The sequence below is a fragment of the Ursus americanus genome, chromosome 34 (assembly GCF_024610735.1).
Source record: "Ursus americanus isolate L20-20 chromosome 34, mUrsAme1.1.p, whole genome shotgun sequence".
NCBI lineage: Eukaryota > Metazoa > Chordata > Mammalia > Carnivora > Ursidae > Ursus > Ursus americanus.
The window spans coordinates 1,533,622-1,553,961 of NC_142160.1; the positions used below are offsets into that span (position 1 = coordinate 1,533,622).

General features: G+C 40.7%; 1 protein-coding gene across 15 annotated transcripts in view; it reads left to right on the forward strand.

The window, feature by feature from the left end:
• ZNF169 (zinc finger protein 169) overlaps positions 1-20,340 on the forward strand; it is a 91,697-nt gene that overhangs the window by 21,176 nt on the left and 50,181 nt on the right. For 8 of the 15 annotated variants that reach the window (XM_087858917.1, XM_087858910.1, XM_087858915.1 and 5 more), the window contains exons 1-2: positions 5-7,031; positions 18,052-18,138. Coding sequence is in view for 4 of the 15 variants with exons in the window: in XM_045772519.2 (XP_045628475.2) it covers positions 18,106-18,138 (33 nt within the window). In the remaining 11 variants the exon portion in view is untranslated. Of the gene's footprint in view, positions 1-4; positions 7,032-7,205; positions 16,941-18,051; positions 18,139-20,340 lie in introns of those variants that run through there. The other 7 variants (XM_045772516.2, XM_087858909.1, XM_087858911.1 and 4 more) reach the window with 3 other exon arrangements.

A 20,340-nucleotide genomic window follows, 5' to 3' on the forward strand; every position in this document is an offset into this window, starting at 1 on the left:
AAGAAAGAGTATGTCTGGAACAGAGGAGATTCCTTAGGGTGTCTCAGTGTTGCCGTGCCCTGTGATTAAAGTCAATGGAAAAGTACAACAATGTAATGTAGGCAAGACTGCTACTGGCTCAAGCCCTTCAGGAATGGAGGTTTGGGTCACCCCACCAGGGAAAGAACCATGACCAGCTGAGATGTTTGCTGAGGGGAAAGGGACTAGGGAATAGGTAGTGGGCAAAGGTAGTTATCAATACCAGCTACAACCATGTGAGCAGTTACAGAAATGAGGACTGTAATTGCCATGAATGTTTCTTCCTGATTTCGTTATGAACATGTTTGTGTGCTGCGTGTGTGTACACATAATACGGGATACTGTGCTTTTGTCACTGTTATCCCCTTATCATATAATGTAAGATGCGTTGACTTTACATGATAGCATTTAAATATTGTGAATTTTACATTATGGTATTTAAGTTATAGGATAACAAGGATAAGAGTGAACATTATAAGGTCTCTGCATCACCTCCTGGACACACCTCCTGGAGTGTCTTCATTTGTATGCAGGATAACTGTATGTTGGGGGAAGTATGAGCATATCATTCCATATTTATGCATGTATGAGATATAAGTTTTCTAAATATTGTTATTTTGATAATCCAAAGCTGTTTTGGTACTTCTGGGCTCTTGTCCTCTCCAAGTTATACTGTGAAGCCGATGGAACATAGGAAGAAACTCAGTATTGGTTCCTCGGTCACAATCTTTACTTTCTCCACCCCTTCCTGAACTATAGTTTCCTTTACCACATGGTCTCTCTATGTTCCTGCTGCCACCAAAATGTCCACTCTTCCTTGGACCATAGTATTAAGATTGATAGTTATATTCAAAATTATTGTAATTTCCACTTGCATAATTTCTTCCTACATTGTTGTCAAAACCACCTCTGTATCCCCCAGCCTGGTTTCCACAGCCTATATCTCCGCCACCATATCATCATTTTTCTCCTCCATCACCATGCTACCTCCAAAAATGCCATCTCCAAGTCCTCTTCCATACCCATTATAGCCATCCCCAAATCCACGTCTTCCTCCATACCCATCAGAATCTCCTCCAGTCTTGACTCCTGATCCACTGCCTCTGCACTGCCATCCTTCACGGCAAAATACCTTCCTCTGCCAGTCCTAGAACTTTTGATTCCCTGCATTTCTTGTCTGCACAAAGACTTTCTTACTTCTGAGCACAGATGGTATGGTATTTCCACAGTACAATTTTACCACAGCATCGTGATCATCAAAAGGAACAAAACCAAAGCCTCTCTTCTTTCCAGACTGCCTATCAGTAATGATCTCAAATGGTATCAAGTTTTCCATATTCCTTGCATAGTTTATAAGGTAATGTTCCTTAGTACCTTCTTTAATTCCACGACAAGTAGCTTCTTCAGAGTTACGTGAGCACCAGGTCTTCCAGATTTCTCTTGCTACGGTACCTTTGGCTCAAGCACTCTCCCATCAATTGAATGAGATCTTGCAGCCATGACAGCACCAACCTCTGCCATGTATGAAAAAAGTTACAAAACCCAATATTCTTGAGCTCTTGCTCGAAGGATTCCTTATTACCACACAGTTTATAAATTTTTCCCATGGCTTGCAGTAGTTCCTCGAACTTTCTTCTGTGGTTTCAAAACTTAAGCCACCACTAAAGAAGTTCCAGAAATGTCCCTGCTGTTTCTCCATAGCAGACTCAGTCACTTCAGTTGGACTTCAGCCAGAGAGATGAGAGAGACCTCTGCCTAAGAGCCTGAGAACGCTTGTCCTGGTGCTGCTGTCTTGAAGCCTTCTTTTCTTGTCTCTGCTTTGGTGTAATTCATACAAAAGCCTTCCATATCACAAGATAGTTTTCAAAACCATTAATACCTCATGTTATGTCTTTGATTTCTTTTTACATTTGTTTTATGAGCTAGCTTAACTTCCCACAAATAAGTATTTTCTCAAGCATTTCAAACTGATTTGAAACTGTTCTCTCTCACTTTTCCTCTTTCTACTTCTTCCTTCCTGGTTGCTTTACCGACTTTCCCTTTAGTTCTGTTCAGCTAACTTGCACCATCATCACACTGATTATTATAGTTTTAAATTAAAATGCTCATAATACAGGAAATTAAGCTTTATCATCACCATTGTATTAATGAATATAGTCACCCAGAGAAATATTAGAATTACTTTGTGGTGTTAAAAAGTATGCAAATGCTATTTTAATTGGATCATATTAAGTGTACAACTCACTTTATGGAGACCATGAATTTAGGCTTCTTTAAAATTTTCTTTATATAAGAATATGTGTAATTCTGCGTACATAATTCATGCAAAAATGAAAGTGAATTTTAAGATTTCTGAGATGTATGTTTTCTCTCCCAAATTTAATATAAGAATTATCTCTATCAAGCATTCAGGCCTAATTTTGCCCCACTATTGAGGCAAAACCCTTTTGAGTACTTTCCTCCATGCCATGTGATTTATGAAGATTTTCAGTCTGTCTGGTGGGACAGGCTCTATTCCTGGCTTATGTGAGTTCACAGTATTTCCTTCTAGTCCGTCCAGTGGTTCTTTCCTCAGGGTTGCACAGGCATGTGTTGCTCAGCACTCAGCTGATACTTGAGCTGGACCATCCTCCCCTTGGGTTTCCCTTCTCTGGCTTATGACGTGAAGTTTCTCTCCATCCAGGGAAGTTCAAGGGCTTACCTGTTTTATTACTCATCTCTCAAGGTTCACTGCTCTTCATTGTCTTATATCCGATGTCTTCAAACCTATCTCCTCATATATTTTCTTCATTTAACATTTATTATAGGGAGGAGGCTAAATATGGTTCCTGTTACTTCATTTTGAGCCAAAGTTAATAGGAAGTAATTTGAAAACACTTGTCAAATTTCTAGAAAAAGAGTGTGTCTCTATAAAGGCCTTGCTTCAGAGCTCTCCATTTTGTTACATCTAATCAATGATTTTTGTTTTAAAATAATTTTAGTTTTAATCATTATAGCTCTAAGTGTTTTCACATTTACTTTGTAAAAATTAATAAAAGGAAACCTGGTTCAACATGGAGTCAGGAGGACAGCAGGGAGCAGTTTCACACCCTCCCACATTACCACTCACGATCAATTGCAGACCCCACAGGAAAACGTGTGGCTTGCAAATGAACACTACTTTAGCAACTATTTTACTAACCCCGCAGGAGGGAGGAAGATTTTTTTCCGCCCTGGCAACAGCTCAGCCAATGAGAAACTTTCACATCTCAGCCAATGAGACGCCACTACACTTCCAGCTCCCCATTTGCTCCAATGGACTTTTAGTTTACAACAGCCCCTCCCAAATTCCCCTTTCCTCTATAAAAGAACCCTTCTGTTCTTTGATTTCTGGATTCGCCCATGGTTTGCCACAGCTTTTTTGTCCTGGGTTGCAATCCTCTGCTATTCCCAAGTAAACCTATCTTTTACTGGTAAAATAACTGGTAGTTTTATTTCTAAGGTTAACATTACTTGTGATCAGAAGTGAGATCCAGCAAAGACCCTCAACCACTCCAAGGCTAATGAGTAAACAGGTGCTGGTGCCCACAGAGCCAGTCGGGCTCATTGGGTCCTGATGACCCTTTAGTTTGAGGGTAAATTTTCTTCTGGGTTTTGAGCTCTGCTCTCGATGTGTTCCAGCTCTCCAGGCTTTACTCGGGATCTGTTTTAAGGCTTTGTTTTTTTCCAAGAGTACCCATTTAGCCTTCAGTCTGACTCCTTTTTGAAATTGGACTGTTCTTACTGGAACCATGCTGGCCTTTGGTCTGATTCCTTCTGGAGCCAAACTGTTCCTGATGAAACTGTGTTGTTTTGATATTTTTCTTTATGTTCTAGAGAAAAACCTCTAAGAAATAGGATCTCAGTCATCAAAATACTTTGAGCGCCCCCCCCCCCCCACATACACATTGGGACTCCAGCTGGTTTTATGTTTACAAAAGACTATGGTCCTTCCTCATGTGCACTGACTTAACCAAAAGTAATTTTTTTTTATTTGAGCATAGCTGACACACTCTGTTGTATTAGTTTCAGGTGCACAGCACAGTGATTTAAAAAGTTTATACATTATGCTATATTCACCACAAATGTAGCTACCATCTGCCACCATACATCACTATCACAATATTATTGACTATATTCCTTATGCTGTGTCTTTTATTACCATGATTTATTCATTCCGTAACTGGAACCCTGTATATCCAACTCCCTTTCAACCATTTTGACATTCACCTCACCCTCCTTCTCTCTGGCAACTGACAATTTCTTCTCTGTATTTATAGTTCTGCTTTTGTTTTTTGTGTATTCATTTTTTAAAAAATATTCTACATGAATGAAATCATACGATATTTGTCTTTCTCAATCTGACTTACTTCATTTAGCATAATACTCTTTAGATCCATCTGTGTTGTCATGAATGGCACGATCTCATCTTTTTATGGCTGTGTAATATTCCATTGTATGTATGTATGTATGTATGTATGTATGTATGTATGTATATGTATGTGCCACATCTTCCTCATCCATTTGTCTATCAGTGAACTCTTAGGTTGCTTCCGTAACTTGGCTATTGTTGATAATGCTGCAAGAAACATAGAGATGAATGTATCTTTTCAAGTTAGTGTTTTAATTTTTGTTGGGTGAATGCCCAGTATTGGAATTATTGGATCATACAGTATTTCTATTTTTTATTTTTTGTGGAGCCTCTATACTGTTTTCCACAGTGGCTGTATCAGTTTATATTCCCACCAACAGTGTATGAGCGTTCCTTTTTCTCCACATCCTTGCCAATACTCATTATTTATGTCTTTTTTATTTTAGCCATTCTGAAAGATGTGAGGTGATATGTCAGTATAGTGTTGATTGACATTTCCCTGATGATTAGCGATGTTGAACATCTTTTTGTGTGCCTGTTGGCCATATATATGTCTTCTTTGGAAAAATGTCTATTCAAGACTTTTTTTATTATTTATTAATATTTATTAAATTGGATTGGGTTTTTTTGGTGTTGAGTTATGTAAGTTCTTTATATATTTTGGATATTAACCCATTATCAGATATATCATTTACAAATATCTTCTCCCATTCATGCAAAAATGAAAGTGACTTTCAAGATTTTGTTTTGTTGGTGGTTTCCTTTGCTATGAGTTCTTTTTATCTTGATGTATTCCAATAGTTTATTTTGGCTTTTGTTTTCCTTGCCTTGGGAGACATGTCTAGAAAGTACAGATTTCCCAGAATTAAAGCAGACATCTGACCAGACTGCTTTTCCATGATGTCTGGACCAGGCCAGTATACCTTCTTCTCACTGTTGTTTCTTCTCTCTTTTGTAGGAAGACAATGCCCCTTTCTGCTTTATCCAAGTCCTTGTGAAATTTCTTCTTCTTATTGTGTGGTTTGTTTTGTTTTTTTTTTTAGAAACAACCTTATTATGATCCCAGGACAAGTAAATTTTCACTTGTGTTCTTCAAAGGGTTAGAAGGTTCAGAATTCACAAAAGTCTTCTTTCTTCTGAACTATTAACTGACTTTGGATTCTTATTCAAATTCATGATTTCTGAATTTGCAGGCTCATAAGCTGTATTATCAATAGCAGATTTGGTCCCACAGTTCTGTTGTGTATAACTAAGTTTCATATTTTGTTGCCTGATCAAACTTAAAAAAAAAACAAAACCCTTCATGTACCCTCCTAACCTTCCTTGTTACTCAAATGTGGCCTTAAGTGGTTTCCAACTGCTTTGCATTTTCCCTCTGACATAGGCCATGACAACCAGGAAACATTTTTCCTGGCACTGAGGGACAAAACCACTAAACATAAAAAACCTGACTCTTGATCAGCAGTGCTTTTGAAGAAAGATCTTGATTGAAACGGGGAAATGTGAAAATAAAAGGAAACCTCATTTAGAATGGAGCAAAAAAAAAAAAAAAAAAGAATGGAGCCGAGAGGCCGGCATGCGGAACTTTGAAGTCCTATCACTCACGGACAATTGCAGACCCAATAGGAAAAGATAGACCTTGGGATACTACTTTACTACCCCAGGAGGAGTTAGGTAGTTTTCCTCCTCCTCCCCACTCCCCTGCAGCAGCGCAGCCAATGAGAAGCCACTACACTTCGAGCTCCGGTTCTCTCCAATAGACTTTTAGTTTAGAACAGTCCCTCCCAAGGCCTCCTTTATTCGTTTAAAGAGCTTACTCTCCTTTGCTCCTGACCTTGTTGATGGTTTTGCCAAAACTTACGTGTCTGGGATTGCAATTCCCTATTTCTTAATGAACCCATTTTTGCGGGTAAAATAGCTGGCAGTGCTATGTTATGTTATATTATGATGTTATTTATTGGTAGGCTCCGCCCACAGCATGGAGCCCAGCGCTGGGCTTTAACTCACAGGCTGGGATCAAGACTTGAGCTGAGATGGAGTCGGACACTTAACTGAGCCACCGAGGCGCCCCTGGCAGTTTTATTTTTAAGGTTAACAAGTTTTCTCTCATTTTTCCTCTTTTTTATGAACTTCAGTATCTTCCTTAGAAAAGAACAATGCCACTATCTTTGGCATTTTTCAGAAGTTCGTTCATTTTGCATTGTTATTTAAATGTAAACCTAGGGGTGAATCTGCAGGATGGAGGACAACACATCCAGGTAACCATTTTTTAAATTATTAAAAAATACAAGGGCCCTATAAATTAAAAGTATTTTCTCACCTAAGCCACCCTTCTCTTGTACGGGAAGGTCAGTTTGATTTTACTTGCCTGGTTTTTCACAATTTCTGCAAAAGCCTAAGGGACTGTAAATCAGTCACTTGAGTTCAGGGGTCCAATGGAGTGCAGCAGGCAACTACCACGTGGGGTCGCCCGAGGCCCACTCCAGTCGGGCGGTGTCAGCGCAGGCGCGCTGTGCTCTGAGGCATTGTGGGTATTGAAGACCCTCGCCCAGGGCACTGTGGGTACGTAGCCCCGTGGCCGCCGGCGTCTCTTGTCACTGCTGACCGTCCTTGCACGCTTGCGGTAAGCGAGTCCGCTGCGGCCGCGGTCCCGGGGAGGCAGGGTGGGGAACGCCGGGCGAGGGCGAGCAGGGTTGGTTCGCTGTGGCCGCGGGTTGCTGGAGGTTTGGTTTTCCCGGCGGGGCCGGGGCGTTCCACCTGGGAAGGGCTGTGGGCGGGAGTGTCGGGCGCGCGCTGTCCGGCGGGGCTGGGGTCCCAGCGTCCTGTGCCGGAGGGGCCGGGCTGGCCTGGGTGACTTGGGGCACGGGGGCCGCGGGCGCGTGGGTCGCTGGAGCCCACCGCGGTGATGCCGGCGCCGCTTGGCTCCATGCGCCCAGGTCTTGGCGGGGAAGATCAGCCTGGGGCAAACACCCAGCTTTGTCTCGATGGTGGGGGCGGCTGGGGCGAGAGACTCGGGTCGGGGCCTCGGGCCCGCGGACCCCTGAGGGCGCTGGAAGGGCCCGGCGGGGTCAGACATCCCCGGGTTGCGTGCGGCGTCCTTGGGTCCACATCGGCGCTTCCCGGTTGTCTGCCTCCTCGGCCGTGGGGGCCCTTCCGGGAGCTTGGGGCGGCGCAACTGAAGTGAAGTCCACCGGACAGGGCACTTCCCCCTGCCCCCCTGAATTACTGGAGGTGGGAGAGACAATGGAGGGTAAGACCTCCGCACTTAAGTTCTTGTTTTTAACTTTCCTTATGAAAATGAAACCCAAGCGTACCCAGTAGTCGTAAAGTTCATGGGTTTATCACTCAGATTCACCAGTTATCAACCCTATCCTTTCTCCCCCAGTCTGCACCCCAGAGTGTGTAGCTCTTCGGGCAATGCCTTTGTCCAGCGGGCCTGTGCTAGGCTTGCGGTGGGAGACCCCTCCCCAAGTTGTCCACAGCCCGCCCCCTAACTGTCCCGTTGGGAGAGTTCAAATCCAGGTCTGCCCCTTTCTCACTGGCTCTTCCTGAGCAAGGCCTGCTGGAGCTGGTGTGAGTGTGGAGTTAAAACTTACGTCTGACATATGCTAAGTGATCAATAACGTTCATGTGTGTTTTTTCTGAGCCCCGTGGGTATGTAGAGGATTAATGTACCAGGTGTCAGCCTGAATTCAGAGCAGGTGTGCGCTAAAACTCACACCCTGCCTGTGTTCCTGGCTGTCCATCCCTTCCCTGCCTGGTTCTGATGCTTTAGTGAAGTGGAACCCAGCTGCAGCCTTGGAAGTTTCCAGGCTGCTCTCGGGGCCGGGAGAGACTCCTGAGGTGGAAACGGCTTCTGGTATGCCCAGGTGCGCCCTGGAGCAATCTGCCCTCCCCCACTACATCCAGGGGGAACTGCTTGTTAGGGAGGGGAGATCTCCTAAGGGCCTGGCAGCCCATCTCAGGTGGCACCACTTCTTTGTGTTCTTATGGTGTCAGCTTTGTGTGTGTAATATTCCGTGTGGGGCTCAGAGCTGCAGGTGGATTCCCAGGAAGCCTGGCCTGTTCTTGAAAGGACACATTCCTGCACAGGTATCCTCCTGGGGCCCATTTCTCTGCCTTCATTCAGGAGCTTTCAACCTCCCCATACATTCACTCCGCTGTATTCTCAGGGCCTTGGCAGTGCTGGCAAAACAAAGATGGGGAGAAATGCTGTCTTGAGAACAGTAGTCTTGTACTGCCCATATTTTTATTTCCTCAGCCATCTTGCACATTAGGTGGTAGAATTTTCATTTCGTGGAACCGTAAATGGTGCAGTAGAGGGTGAAGTAACTTTTACCTTGGAGCTAGCTGTTCTTTCCCTTTCAAAGTTAATGAAAATTTAAAAAGAGGTGCTCTATTTTTAAAGATTGTCTCATACATCTAACACTGATTAAAAAAACATTCATTTTCTCCTGATCCTTCGTCTCAGCCCCTATGGAATCAGACCATCCAGTGTTTGCGGTCCGCAGATCCAGACCCTTTCAAGTTTCTTCTACTTTCCTTATTTTGGGGGGTGTGGTGGGAGATGGGGTTATTAAATTTACAATTTATTATGGAAATTTTACAAATACAGCCACATGTAGCAAGAATATTGAAAGAGCGTCTCTGTTCCCCTCACTTGGCTTTAGCAGTTGTCACCATTCTGCTCTTCCTCTTCCTTTTTGGTTTTCTCTTCTGAAGTATTTTGCAGCAAATCCCAGATATCATTTTACCTGTGAATACTTCAGTATGCATCTTTTATGAATAAGGAATTTTTTTATTAAAAATTTTTATTAAAGTATAATTAACATACAATGTTACATTAGTTTATGTACAGTATATTGACTCAACAATTCTATAAGTGCTTACCACGATAAGTGTAGTCACCATCTCTCAGTATACAGTGTTATTACAATATTATTGACTATTCCCTATGGTGTACTTTTCATCTCTGTGCTTTATTTATTTTATAACTGGAAGTTTGTACCTCTTAATCCCCTTTTTCTATTTTGCTCACATCCCCACCACCTGCCTTCTGACAACCACCATTTTCTGTTTGAGTGGGTTTTTTTGGTTCATATGTTTTGTTCTTCATCCATTCATCTATTGATGGACACTCAGGTTGCCTCCATCTCATGGCTATTGTAGATAATGCTGTAGTAAACATAGGGATGAATGTATCTTTTTGAATTAGCATTTTCATTTTCTTTGGGTAAATACCCAGTAGTGAAATTACTGGATCACGTGGTAGTTCTATTTTTAAGTGTTCTAGGAAACTCCATACTGTTTTACACAGTGGTTGTACCAGTGTATCAATTTACATTCCCACCAACAGTGTGTGAAGGTTCTATTTTCATCATATCCTTGACAACACTCGTTATTTCTTGTCTTTTTAATACTAGCCATTCTGAGTGGTGTGAAGTGATATTTCATTGTAGTTTTAATTTGCATTTCCTTGATGAGTGATATTGAGCATGTTTTCATGTGTTTGTTGGCCATCTGTATGTCTTCTTTGGAAAAGTGTCTATTCAGGTCCTGCCAATCTAAAAAAATGTTTTTTTGGTGTTCAGTTGTGTAAGTTCTTAAATATTTTGGATATTAACCACTTATTGGATATATCTTTTACAAATATCTTCTCCCATTCAGCAGGGGTGGTCTTTTGTTGATGGTTTCCTTTACTGCGCAGAAGCTTTTTATTTTGATGTGGTCCGAATATTTTATTATTGCTTTTGTTTTTCCTGCCTGAGGAGGCATATTTTTTTTTTTTTTTTAAGATTTTGTTTGTTTATTTGTCGGAGAAAGAGAGGGAGAGGGCTCAAGCAGGGGGAGCTGCAGGCAGAGGGAGAAGCAGACTCACTGCTGATCCAGGAGCCCAATGCAGAACTTGATCCCAGGACCCTGAGATCGTGACCTGAGCCAAAGGCATATGCTTAACCAACTGAGCCAACCAGGCCTCCTTGAGGAAGCACGTTTAGGAAAACGCTGTGACAGCTGATGTCAAAGAAATTACGGACTCTTTTCTTTTAGGAATTTTATGGTTTCAGGTTTCACATTTAGGTGTTTAATCCATTTTGAGGCCTTTTCTCTTTTTTAAATTCCAGTACAATTAACATTAGTGTTAACATTAGTTTCAGGTGTAAATGTAGTGATTCAGCAATTCTATACATCACTCAGTGCTCATCAGGATAAGTGTATTGTTAATCCTCTTCCCCTATTTCAAACCCATCTCCCCACCCACCTCTTCTCTGGTAATCATCACTTTGTTCTCTATAGTTAAGAGTCTGCTTTTTGGTCTCATTTTTCCTTTGTTCGTTTGTTTTGTTTCTTAAATTCCACATACAAGTGAAGTCATACAGTATATGTCTTTTTCTGGCTGGCTTATTTCACTTAGCATTATACCCTCTAGATCCATTCATGTTGTAAATGACAAGATTTCATTCTTTTTTATGGCTAAGTAATGCATTTTGTGTGTGTGTGTGTATCAAATCTTTATCCATTCATCTATCATTGGATAATTAGGTTGCTTCCATATCTTTGCTATTGTAAATAATGCTGCAGTAAGCATAGGAGTACATATACCTGTTTATACCTGTTCAAATTAGTGTTTTCATATTCTTTGGGTAAATACCAAATAGTGAAATTACTGTATCGTATACGGTTCTATTTTTATTTTTTTGAAGGACCTCCATATTGTTTTCCACAGTGGCTGCACCAGTTTGCATTCCCACTAACAGTGCATGAGGGTTCCTTTTTCTTCACATCCTCTTCAGTATTCGTTTCCTGTATTTTTTATTTTAGCTGCTCTGACAGGTGTGAGGTGGTATTTTGTTGTGGTTTTGATTTGTATTTCCCTGATGATCAGTGATGTTGAGCATCTTTTCATGTGTCTGTTGTCTTTGGAGAAATGTCTGTTCTTCTGCCTATTTGTAATTGGATTATTTGGGGGGGTTTTGGTGGTGGTGTAGAAGTTCTTTATATATTTCGCATACTAAACGTTACTGCATATGTCATTTGCCAATATATATTCCCATCCAGTAGGCTGTCTTTCAGGTGTGTTGATTGTTTCCTTTGCTGTGCAGAAGGTTTTTTATTTTGATGTAGTCCTAATAGTTTACTTATGCTTTTGTTTCCCTTGCCTCAGGACACATATATAGAAAAGTGTTGCTATGGCTGATGTCAGAGAAATTACTGCTTGTGCTCTTACAGGATTTCTCGGTTTCATGTCTTACATTTAGGTTCTTAATCCATTGTGAGTTTATTTTTGTGTATGGTGTAAGACGGTGGTCCTATTTCATTCTTTCACATGTAGCTGTCATTTTCCCAACACCATTTGTTGAAGAGACTTTTTCCCACTGGATAGTCTTTCCTGCTTTGAAGATTAATTGACCATCATGGTTTTATTTCTGGGTGTTCTTTTCTGCTCTGTTGATCTATGTGTCTGCCTTTTGTGCCAGTATAGTGCTGTTTTGATTACTACAGCTTCGTAGTATATCTTGAAATCTGGGATTGTGATACCTCTATTTTTGTTCTTTCTTAAGATTGCTTTGGCTATTTCTGGGTTGTTTCTTTTGTGTGGGTGGGTGGGTGGTTCCATACAAATTTTAAGATTATTTGTTCTTGTTCTGTGAGAAAAAAGCTGTTGGTTTTCATAGGGATTGCATTAAATCTGTAGATTGCTTTGGGTAGTATGGACATTTTAACAATAATTGTTCTGATCAATGAGCATGAAATATCTTCCCATTTGTTCTGTCATCTTCAATTTCTTTCAACAGTGCTTTATAGTTTTCAGAGTACAGATACTTTACCTCCTTGGTTTAGTTTATTCCTAGGTTTATTTTTCAGGCAATTGTAAATGGGATTGTTTTCTTAATTTCTCTTTCTGCTACTTTGTTATTAATGTATAGAAATGCAATGGATTTCTGTATATTGATTTTGTATCCTGTGACCATACTGAATTCATTTATCAGTACTATTAGTTTTGTTGTTGTTGTGGGTGGTTTTTTGTTTTTGTTTTTGTGGAGTCTTTAGGATTTTCTACATATAGTCTCATGTCATCTGCAAGTAGTACAAGTTTTACTTCTTCCTTACCAATTTGGATGCCTATTATGTCTTGTCTGATGACTGTGGCTAGGACTTCCGGTATCATGTTGAATAAAAGTGGTGAGAGTGGACATCCTTGTCTTTTTTTTTTTTTTTTTAAAGATCTTATTTATTTATTTGACAGAGAGACAGCCAGTGAGAGAGGGAACACAAGCAGGGGGAGTGGGAGAGGAAGAAGCAGGCTAATAGTGGAGGAGCCTGATGTGGGGCTCGATCCCATAACGCCGGGATCACGCCCTGAGCCGAAGGCAGACGCTTAACTGCTGTTCCACCCAGGCGCCCCCATCCTTGTCTTTTTTTGATCTTAGGGGAAAAGCTTTCAGTTTTTCACCTTTAAGTATGATATTAGCTACAGCTTTTTCATATATGGCCTTTATTATGTTAAGGTATGTACCCTCTAAACCTGTATTGATCAGGGTTTTTATCATGAATGGATGTTGTTCTTAGTCAAATGCTTTTTTTTTTTCCCATCTACTGAGATGATCATATGGCTTTTGTGCTCTCTCTTGTTGATGGATATATTACACTGATTTGTGAATACTGAACCACCTTTGCAGCCCAGGAATAAATCCCACTCAATTATTGTGAATTATTTTTATAATGTATTGTTGGATTTGGTTTGCTAATATTTTTTGAGGGTTTTTGCATCTATGTTCATTAGAGATACTGGTCTGTAGTTCTCTCTCTCTCTCTCTCTCTCTCTCTCTCTCTCGGTGTCTTGATCTGGTTTTGGTATCAGGGTAATGTTGACCTCATAAATGAATTTGGAAGCTTCCTTGCTCTTCTATTTTTTGGAAGAGTTTGAGAATAGTTACTTACTTTCCTTTAAATGTTTGGTAGAATTCACCTGTGAAACTGTCTGGTCCTGGACTTTTGTTGGTTGGGAGGTTTCTTATTAGTGATTCAGTTTCACTACTGGTAATCTGTATGTTCAAATTTTCTGTTTCTTCCTGCTTCAGTTTTGGGTGGCTATATGTTTCTAGAAATTTGTCCAGCTCTTCTGGGTTGTCCAGTTTGTTGGCAAATAATTTTTCATAATATTCTCTTCCAATCCTTTGTATTTCTGTGGTGTCAGTTCTTTCTCTCCTCTTTATGATTTTGTTTGAGTCTACTCTACTCTTTTTTTTTAAGCAGTCTACTTTTTATCAGTTTTATTGGTCCCCCTCACCCCCCCCCACCCAAGGAACCAGATGCTGGTTTCATTGACCTGTCCTATTGGGTTTTTGTTTGGTTGGTTTGGTTTTGTAGCTTCTATTTCATTTATTTCTGCCCTGATCTTTATAATTTCTTTCCTTCTACTGACTGGCTTTAGGTTTTTGTTTGTTCTTTTTCTAGCTCCTTTAGGTGTAAGGTTAGGTTGTTTATTTGAGATTTTCCTTGCTTCTTGAGGTAGGTCTGTATTGCTATATAATTCTCTCTTAGGACAACCTTTGCTGTATCCCAAAGTTTTGGACCATTGTATTTTTATTTTCACTTATTTCCATTTGTTTCTTTTATTTCTTCTTTGATTTCCTGGTGGACCCATTCATTATATAGTAATATGTTATTTAACCTCCATGTATTTGTGCTCTTTTCAGATTTTTTTTCTTGTGGTTGATTTCTAGTTTCATAGCATTGTGGTCCAGAAACATGCATGGTATGATTTTGATCTTCTTGAATTTGTCGAGACTTGTTTTGTGGCCTAACGTGATCTCTTTTGGAGACTATTCCATGTGCACTTGAAAAAAATATTCTGTTTTAGGATGGAACGTTCTGAGTATATTTGTTAGATCCATCTGGCCAAATGTGTTGTCGAAAGCCACTGATTCCTTGTTGATTTTCTGTTTGAATGATCTATCTATTGATATAGGTGGGGTGTTAAGGTCCCCTACTGTTATTACTATTGATAGTTTTATGTTTGTTATTAGCTGCTTTATGTATCTGGGTGCGCCCATGTTGGGTCACAAATATTTACCAATTGTTGTATCTTTTTGTTGGATTGTTCCCTTTATGATTATATAGTGTCCTTCTTTGTATCTTGATAGAGTCTGTTTTACAGTCTATTTTGTCCAATATATATATTGCTACTCTAGCTCTCTTACCACTTCCATTTGCATGATAAGTGCTTTTCCACCCCTTAACTTTTGGTCTGCATGTGTCTTTGGTTCTGAAATGAGGCTCTTGTGGACAACATATAGATGGGTCTTGCTTTTTTATCCATAATGCCACCCTGTGTCTTTTGATTGTTATATTTAGTCCATTTACATTCAAGGTGATTATTATTAGGTATGTATTTATTGCCATTTTGTTACTTCTTTTATGGTTGTTTTTGTAGTACTTGTCTGTTCCTTTTTTCTTTTTGTCTCACAGTTTGCTGGCTTTCTTTAGTGATATACTTGGAGTACTTTCTGTTTTTTGCTCATCTGTTATTGGCTTTTAATTTGTGATTACCATAAGGTCTATATATAATATATTATGTATATAGCAGTTTACTTTTTAATTTTTTTTATTATGTTCAATTAGCCGACATATAGTACATCATTAGTTTTTGGATGTAGTGTTCAACAATTCATAGTAAGTTGATGGTCGCTTAAGTTTGAGCCAATTCTTTTTTCCTCTTCCTGCCATGTTTTAGGTATCTGGTGTCATACTTTACAACCTTTTTATGAATCCCTTGACTGACATTTTTTAAAGATTTTATTTTTTTTTTATTTGAGAGAGAGTGAAAGAGAGTGTGCCAGTGGGGGCAGGAGCAGAGGGAGAGGGACAGGCAGACTCTGCACTGAGTGCAGAATCTGATGCAGGACGTAGTCTCATGATCTCCCCTGAGATCATGACCTGAGCCAAAATCAATAGTCTGATGCTCAACCAACTGAGCCACCCAGGTGCCCCTCCCTTGACTGATTTTTATAAATATACTTAATTTTACTGCTTTTGTGCTTCCTACTTTTCTCACTCCTGCTTATGGTCTTTTGTTTCCTCTCATAAAGTCCCCTTTAACGTTGCTTGTAGGGTTGGTTTAGTGGTCATGAATTTCTTTAACTTTTGTTTGTCTGGTAAACTCTTTATTGCTCCTTTTATTCTGAACGATAGCCTTGCCAGATAGAGTATTCTTAGTTGCAGATTTTTCCTTTTTAGCACTTTGAATATATCATGCCACTCTCTGGTCTGCAGAGTTTCTGCTGAAAAATCAGCTAATAGCCTTATAGGGTTTCCTTATGTGTAACTGTTTTCTATTCTCTTGATGCTTTAAAATTTTTCTCTTTATCACTGCTTTTTGCCATTTTAATTACTATGTGTTTTGGTGTGGAGCTCCTTGGGTTTATTTTGTGGGGATCTCTCTTTGCCTCCTGGATCTGGAATTTTTGTTTCCTCCCCCAGATTCAGGAAATTTTCAGCGATTATTTCTTCAAATAAATTTCCTGCTCCCTTTTTTCTCTCTTCTTCTGGGATCTCTATAATGCAGATGTTAGTACTCTTGATGGTGTTGCTGAGTTTTCTGTTTTCATTTTTTATTACTATTTTTTCCCTTTCCTCTTCAGCTTGATTGCTTTCCATTCCTCTGTCCTCCAGGTCATTAATTTATTCTTCTGCTTCCTCTTGTCTACTGTTTATTCCCTCTGGTGTACTTTTAATTTCAGTTATTAAGTTTTTCATCTCTGATTAGTTCTTTTTTATGTTTTCTCTTCATCAACGGTCTCATTGAGGTCCTCCAATCTTTTCTCAAGTACAGTGAGTATCTTTATGTCCATTGCTTTAAATTCTCTATGAGGCATATTACTTACCAATGTTTAGTTTTGCTCTTTTGCTGTGATTTTGTTCTGTTCTTTCATCTGGGACATATTCCTCTGACTACCCATTTTGTCTAACTTCTGTGTCTGTTTCTGTGTGTTAGAAAAGTCAGCTATGTTTCCTGCTTTTGAAAGTCATGGTATTTATTTATTTGAAGATTTTATTTATTTATTTGACACACAGAGAGAGCGAGTGCGCACAAGCAGGGGGAGCAGCAGAGGGAGGGGGGAAGCAGGCTCTCTGCTAAGCAGGGAGCCCAATGTGGGACTCCTCCCAGGACCCTGGGATCATGACCTGAGCTGAAGACAGATGCTTAACCGACTGAGCCACCCAGGTGACCCAGCAATTGATTTTTGTATATTAACCTTCTATCCTGCAGCCTTGATATACTCACTTGGTAGTGCCAGAAATTTCTTGTTGATTCTTTGGTATTTCCTAAATAGTCAATCAGGTCATCTACAGACAAAGATAGTATTGTTTCTTCCTTCCCAATCTGTGTACCTTTTATTTATTTATCTATTTTGTCTTCTTATATTAACTAGTACTTCCAGTGTGACGTTCATACGGAAGGTGAGAGGGGACATCCTTGCTTTGTTCCTGTTCTTCAGGGACAGCAGCTGCTTTCTCAGCACTTAGCAGGGTATGTGAGTGGTGGCTCTTCCACTCTTTCTTTAAGCACAGCCACAGTTACCTGCAGAGGCCGTCAACACAGCCTGTCCTTAACCTGAGGCTGACAAAATTAATGTCATTTCTTTACTGTTCTCTAACATTCAGCCACTGTTCATATTTCCTGGATTGCTCAAAACTGCTAAAACAGTGTCCACACGTTGCATTTGGTTGCTGGGTCTCTAAAGGCCCCTTTTATTCCAAAAGAGCCCTCTCTCTTTTTATGCTATTAACTTGCTGAAAGCTTCACATTTTAAAACAATTACATATGTCAGTTCGCCCCCAGTACTTACTTGTTTTCCCCATGTGCAGAGTATCATGATCACAGCTAACAAACAGTGTTCACAATTGTTCTCCAACACCCAGTTCATCTTGAATTGTCCTTTGTAGTTCCCAAAAAGCGTATAGTTCATTTGTATGAAGCGTATAATCACATCTGAAGAATGGTTATCTAGTCTTTGCATTAAGGAAAGTCTCCCCTCTTAATAATTTCTTCATGACATTGGCTTGTGGAAGACCTGGGCCATTTGCTGACTGCTCCTTCTTAAATCTCAAGTCACGTTTAAAATCCCAGGAACTCAGTCTTGGGCATTTAAATGGGGAGGCAGTACAGTGATGGCACCCACCCTGCTTCACGCTCCCCCCCCCCCCCAAATCTACATTCTGTGGAGACCTGTAGCACTCTTTCTGTTTGGGTTTCTTGGGACTTGTCCTTTGGCTTTAGGGAAGATGTGGATGGGGAGCTTCTGTTTTCCCTATGATAGGTGACTTTGGCTCTCAGTGTCAGTACTCTCCGTTGGGTACTCTGAGGCCCTTTCCCTCTTAACAGAGTCCCCACAGTGAGAAAAGTCTCATCTACCTGCAGGGGGCTGAAGGCTTCAGTTCTCAACTGGGGACTGGGACAGCCTGTTGCTGATTTGCCTCTGGGTGCCCTTTTTTTTGGGTGGGGGGACACTGGTTAAGAATGGGCAGCTCTTATGTCCCCACAGCATGCCTTCCTTATCTCCACTCACCTGTGGTGAACTGGGAGGCTAATGGAAGGTGCTTCTCCTAGGCGCCCCCTTACCTCTCTCCTCTTTCCCCAGCTCTGCCCTGCAATTCGACTCTTCTCTAGGAAGAGCACTCAGCTGACCAGGAATATGGCCCCAGGGCTCCTGACAGTGAGGGATGAGGTGAGTCCTGAAATTTTTGCCTGCTTTCACAGGATGGACTTACTGCCTTTCCCTGTCCTGGAGCTGCCCTGGTGGTGTTAGGTCATATCTCGCCCTGATTTGGGGGGTGTGGCCCATCTTCCAGAGCCTTTTCTCAGACTCCTCTGCTCTATTCATGACTTAGACATTCACCAAGTAGTGAACTGTAATCAGCACAGTTAAAATACAAATACAGGACATTCATGCTTATGTGCCCAGTGATTCCCAAGGCCTAAAAAAGTGAAGGAAGGCTTTCAGGAGAAAGCTCTTTACAGAGCTGCCTGAGCTGCCCCTGATGGACTTGGGAAGTTGAAGAACGTCCAGTGGGAGTGTGATAGGAAGTGTAGTGCACCTCAGAAACCGGGTGACTGGCAGGCTGTCCCTCACCATTTGGAAAGCTTGGAGCAGCCAATAGCCTTCGGTCACATCAGTTTTCTCTGTGTAGTGGTGAGGCTGCGGACCTGTTGTCTGCTTGTGACTCGTGGATACATTTAGTTTGGCCAGTCCTGTGCTATGTATATATATTTTTGTAAAGATTTTATTTATTTTACTTGAGACAGAGAGTGAGAGAAAGCACAGAAGCAGGGAGAGGCAGACTCCTGCTGAGCAGAGAGTCCAACATGGGGCTCGAAGGCAGATGCTTAACCGAATGAGCCACCCAGGTGCCCCCTGTACTTTATATTTAAATGAGTTTTCCACACTTAAAAATTGGAAGATTATATCTGAAGGTCTGAATTGCCAACTTCTCTGAGAATAGGTCATTCACCCCTCTCCAGAGTCCACACTCTTGGCAGATGACAAGTAGCTAAAGCCAAACAGTGTCTCACAGTGTAGTCGTACTCCCTTTTGCCCCCGACGCCAAGGCTGAGGATTGTGATGGACTCACTCATTACCTTCCTGGCCCCTAAACGCTTTGCCTTCACCTATTCTGAGCCTGGACGGGCAGTTCAGCCAGAATCTGGAAAGCTAGGCTGGGTATTGTGGGCTTGAACTTGGATAAGCTAGATTTTGAAGGATTTTGCCATGTCGAAATCAAGGATTGGGAAATAAATAGTACAGTTAATCCTTGAACAACATGGATTTGAACCGTGTGGGTCCATTTATGTGTGGATTTTTTTCAGTAAATATGGGACAGTACTATAAATGTATTTTCTCTTCCTCATGAATTTCTTAATACTTTTTTTCCCTCTAGCTTACTTAATTGTAAGAATACAGTATGTAATACACAACATACAAAATATATGTTCACTGTTTATGTTGTCAGTCTTCTGGTTAATTGTAGGCTAAGTTTCTGGGGAGTGAATGAATATACACAGATTTTTGACTGTATGGTGGGTCGGCACCCCAACCCCCATGTTGATCAAAGGTCAACTGTAACTGAGCGAACGAATATATGTCCAAAAGGAAAGATTTTCTAATCCCTAAAATTAGGCAGCATGTGAATTTGACAATAGTTGGATAAAATTAATATTTACTAACCACCTAAATAGATACCAACTGGGATACTTTTGTGTATAATCATATCAGTCACACAAAATAGTGTCAGTTGTATTCAGTTGTTTTTCATTGCCTGTGATATCAAGTTAGAATTTTTTTTTGCAAGAAGATCTGAACTTGATCTTAATACTGGGCTCATATGATGGATATTTGCCTCTTACTGTACAAGTTAAAAATGGTTATCAGAACCATTGAGAGCTGTGTGTCCCTCAGTTGTCAAGTGTTTTATACCTTGCACTACATAAACATTTTCCCTCCAAGTGTTACTTAAGAGAGAGAACTTTTTTATGTCTCACTTTACCATTTATGATGTTACTAGAGAAGCATTCTGGGCCAAAATGGAATGTAGCACTGGCTCACTTTTTCTGTCCCTACTCTGCCACTTCCTGTGGGATTCTTAGCACACCCTGTATATCTCATCCTGTCTGTGATCAGTATCTCTCCATATACATTTTTTTTCTTTTATTCATTTCCTTGTGAAAATGATGTGAGGGCATAAGTATCTGAAGGGCTTAGTTTTTTAAGATGAAGTTTCCATACCTGGAAGAGTGTTAGGCATCCAAACCTGCTTGTTTCATAAAGGGACCACAGTCTGAATTTTTTTTTTTTTTTTTTTTTAGACGAGGGGCAGAGGAAGAGGGAGAGAGAGAATCTTAAGCAGGCTCCATGCCCACCATGAAGCCCAGT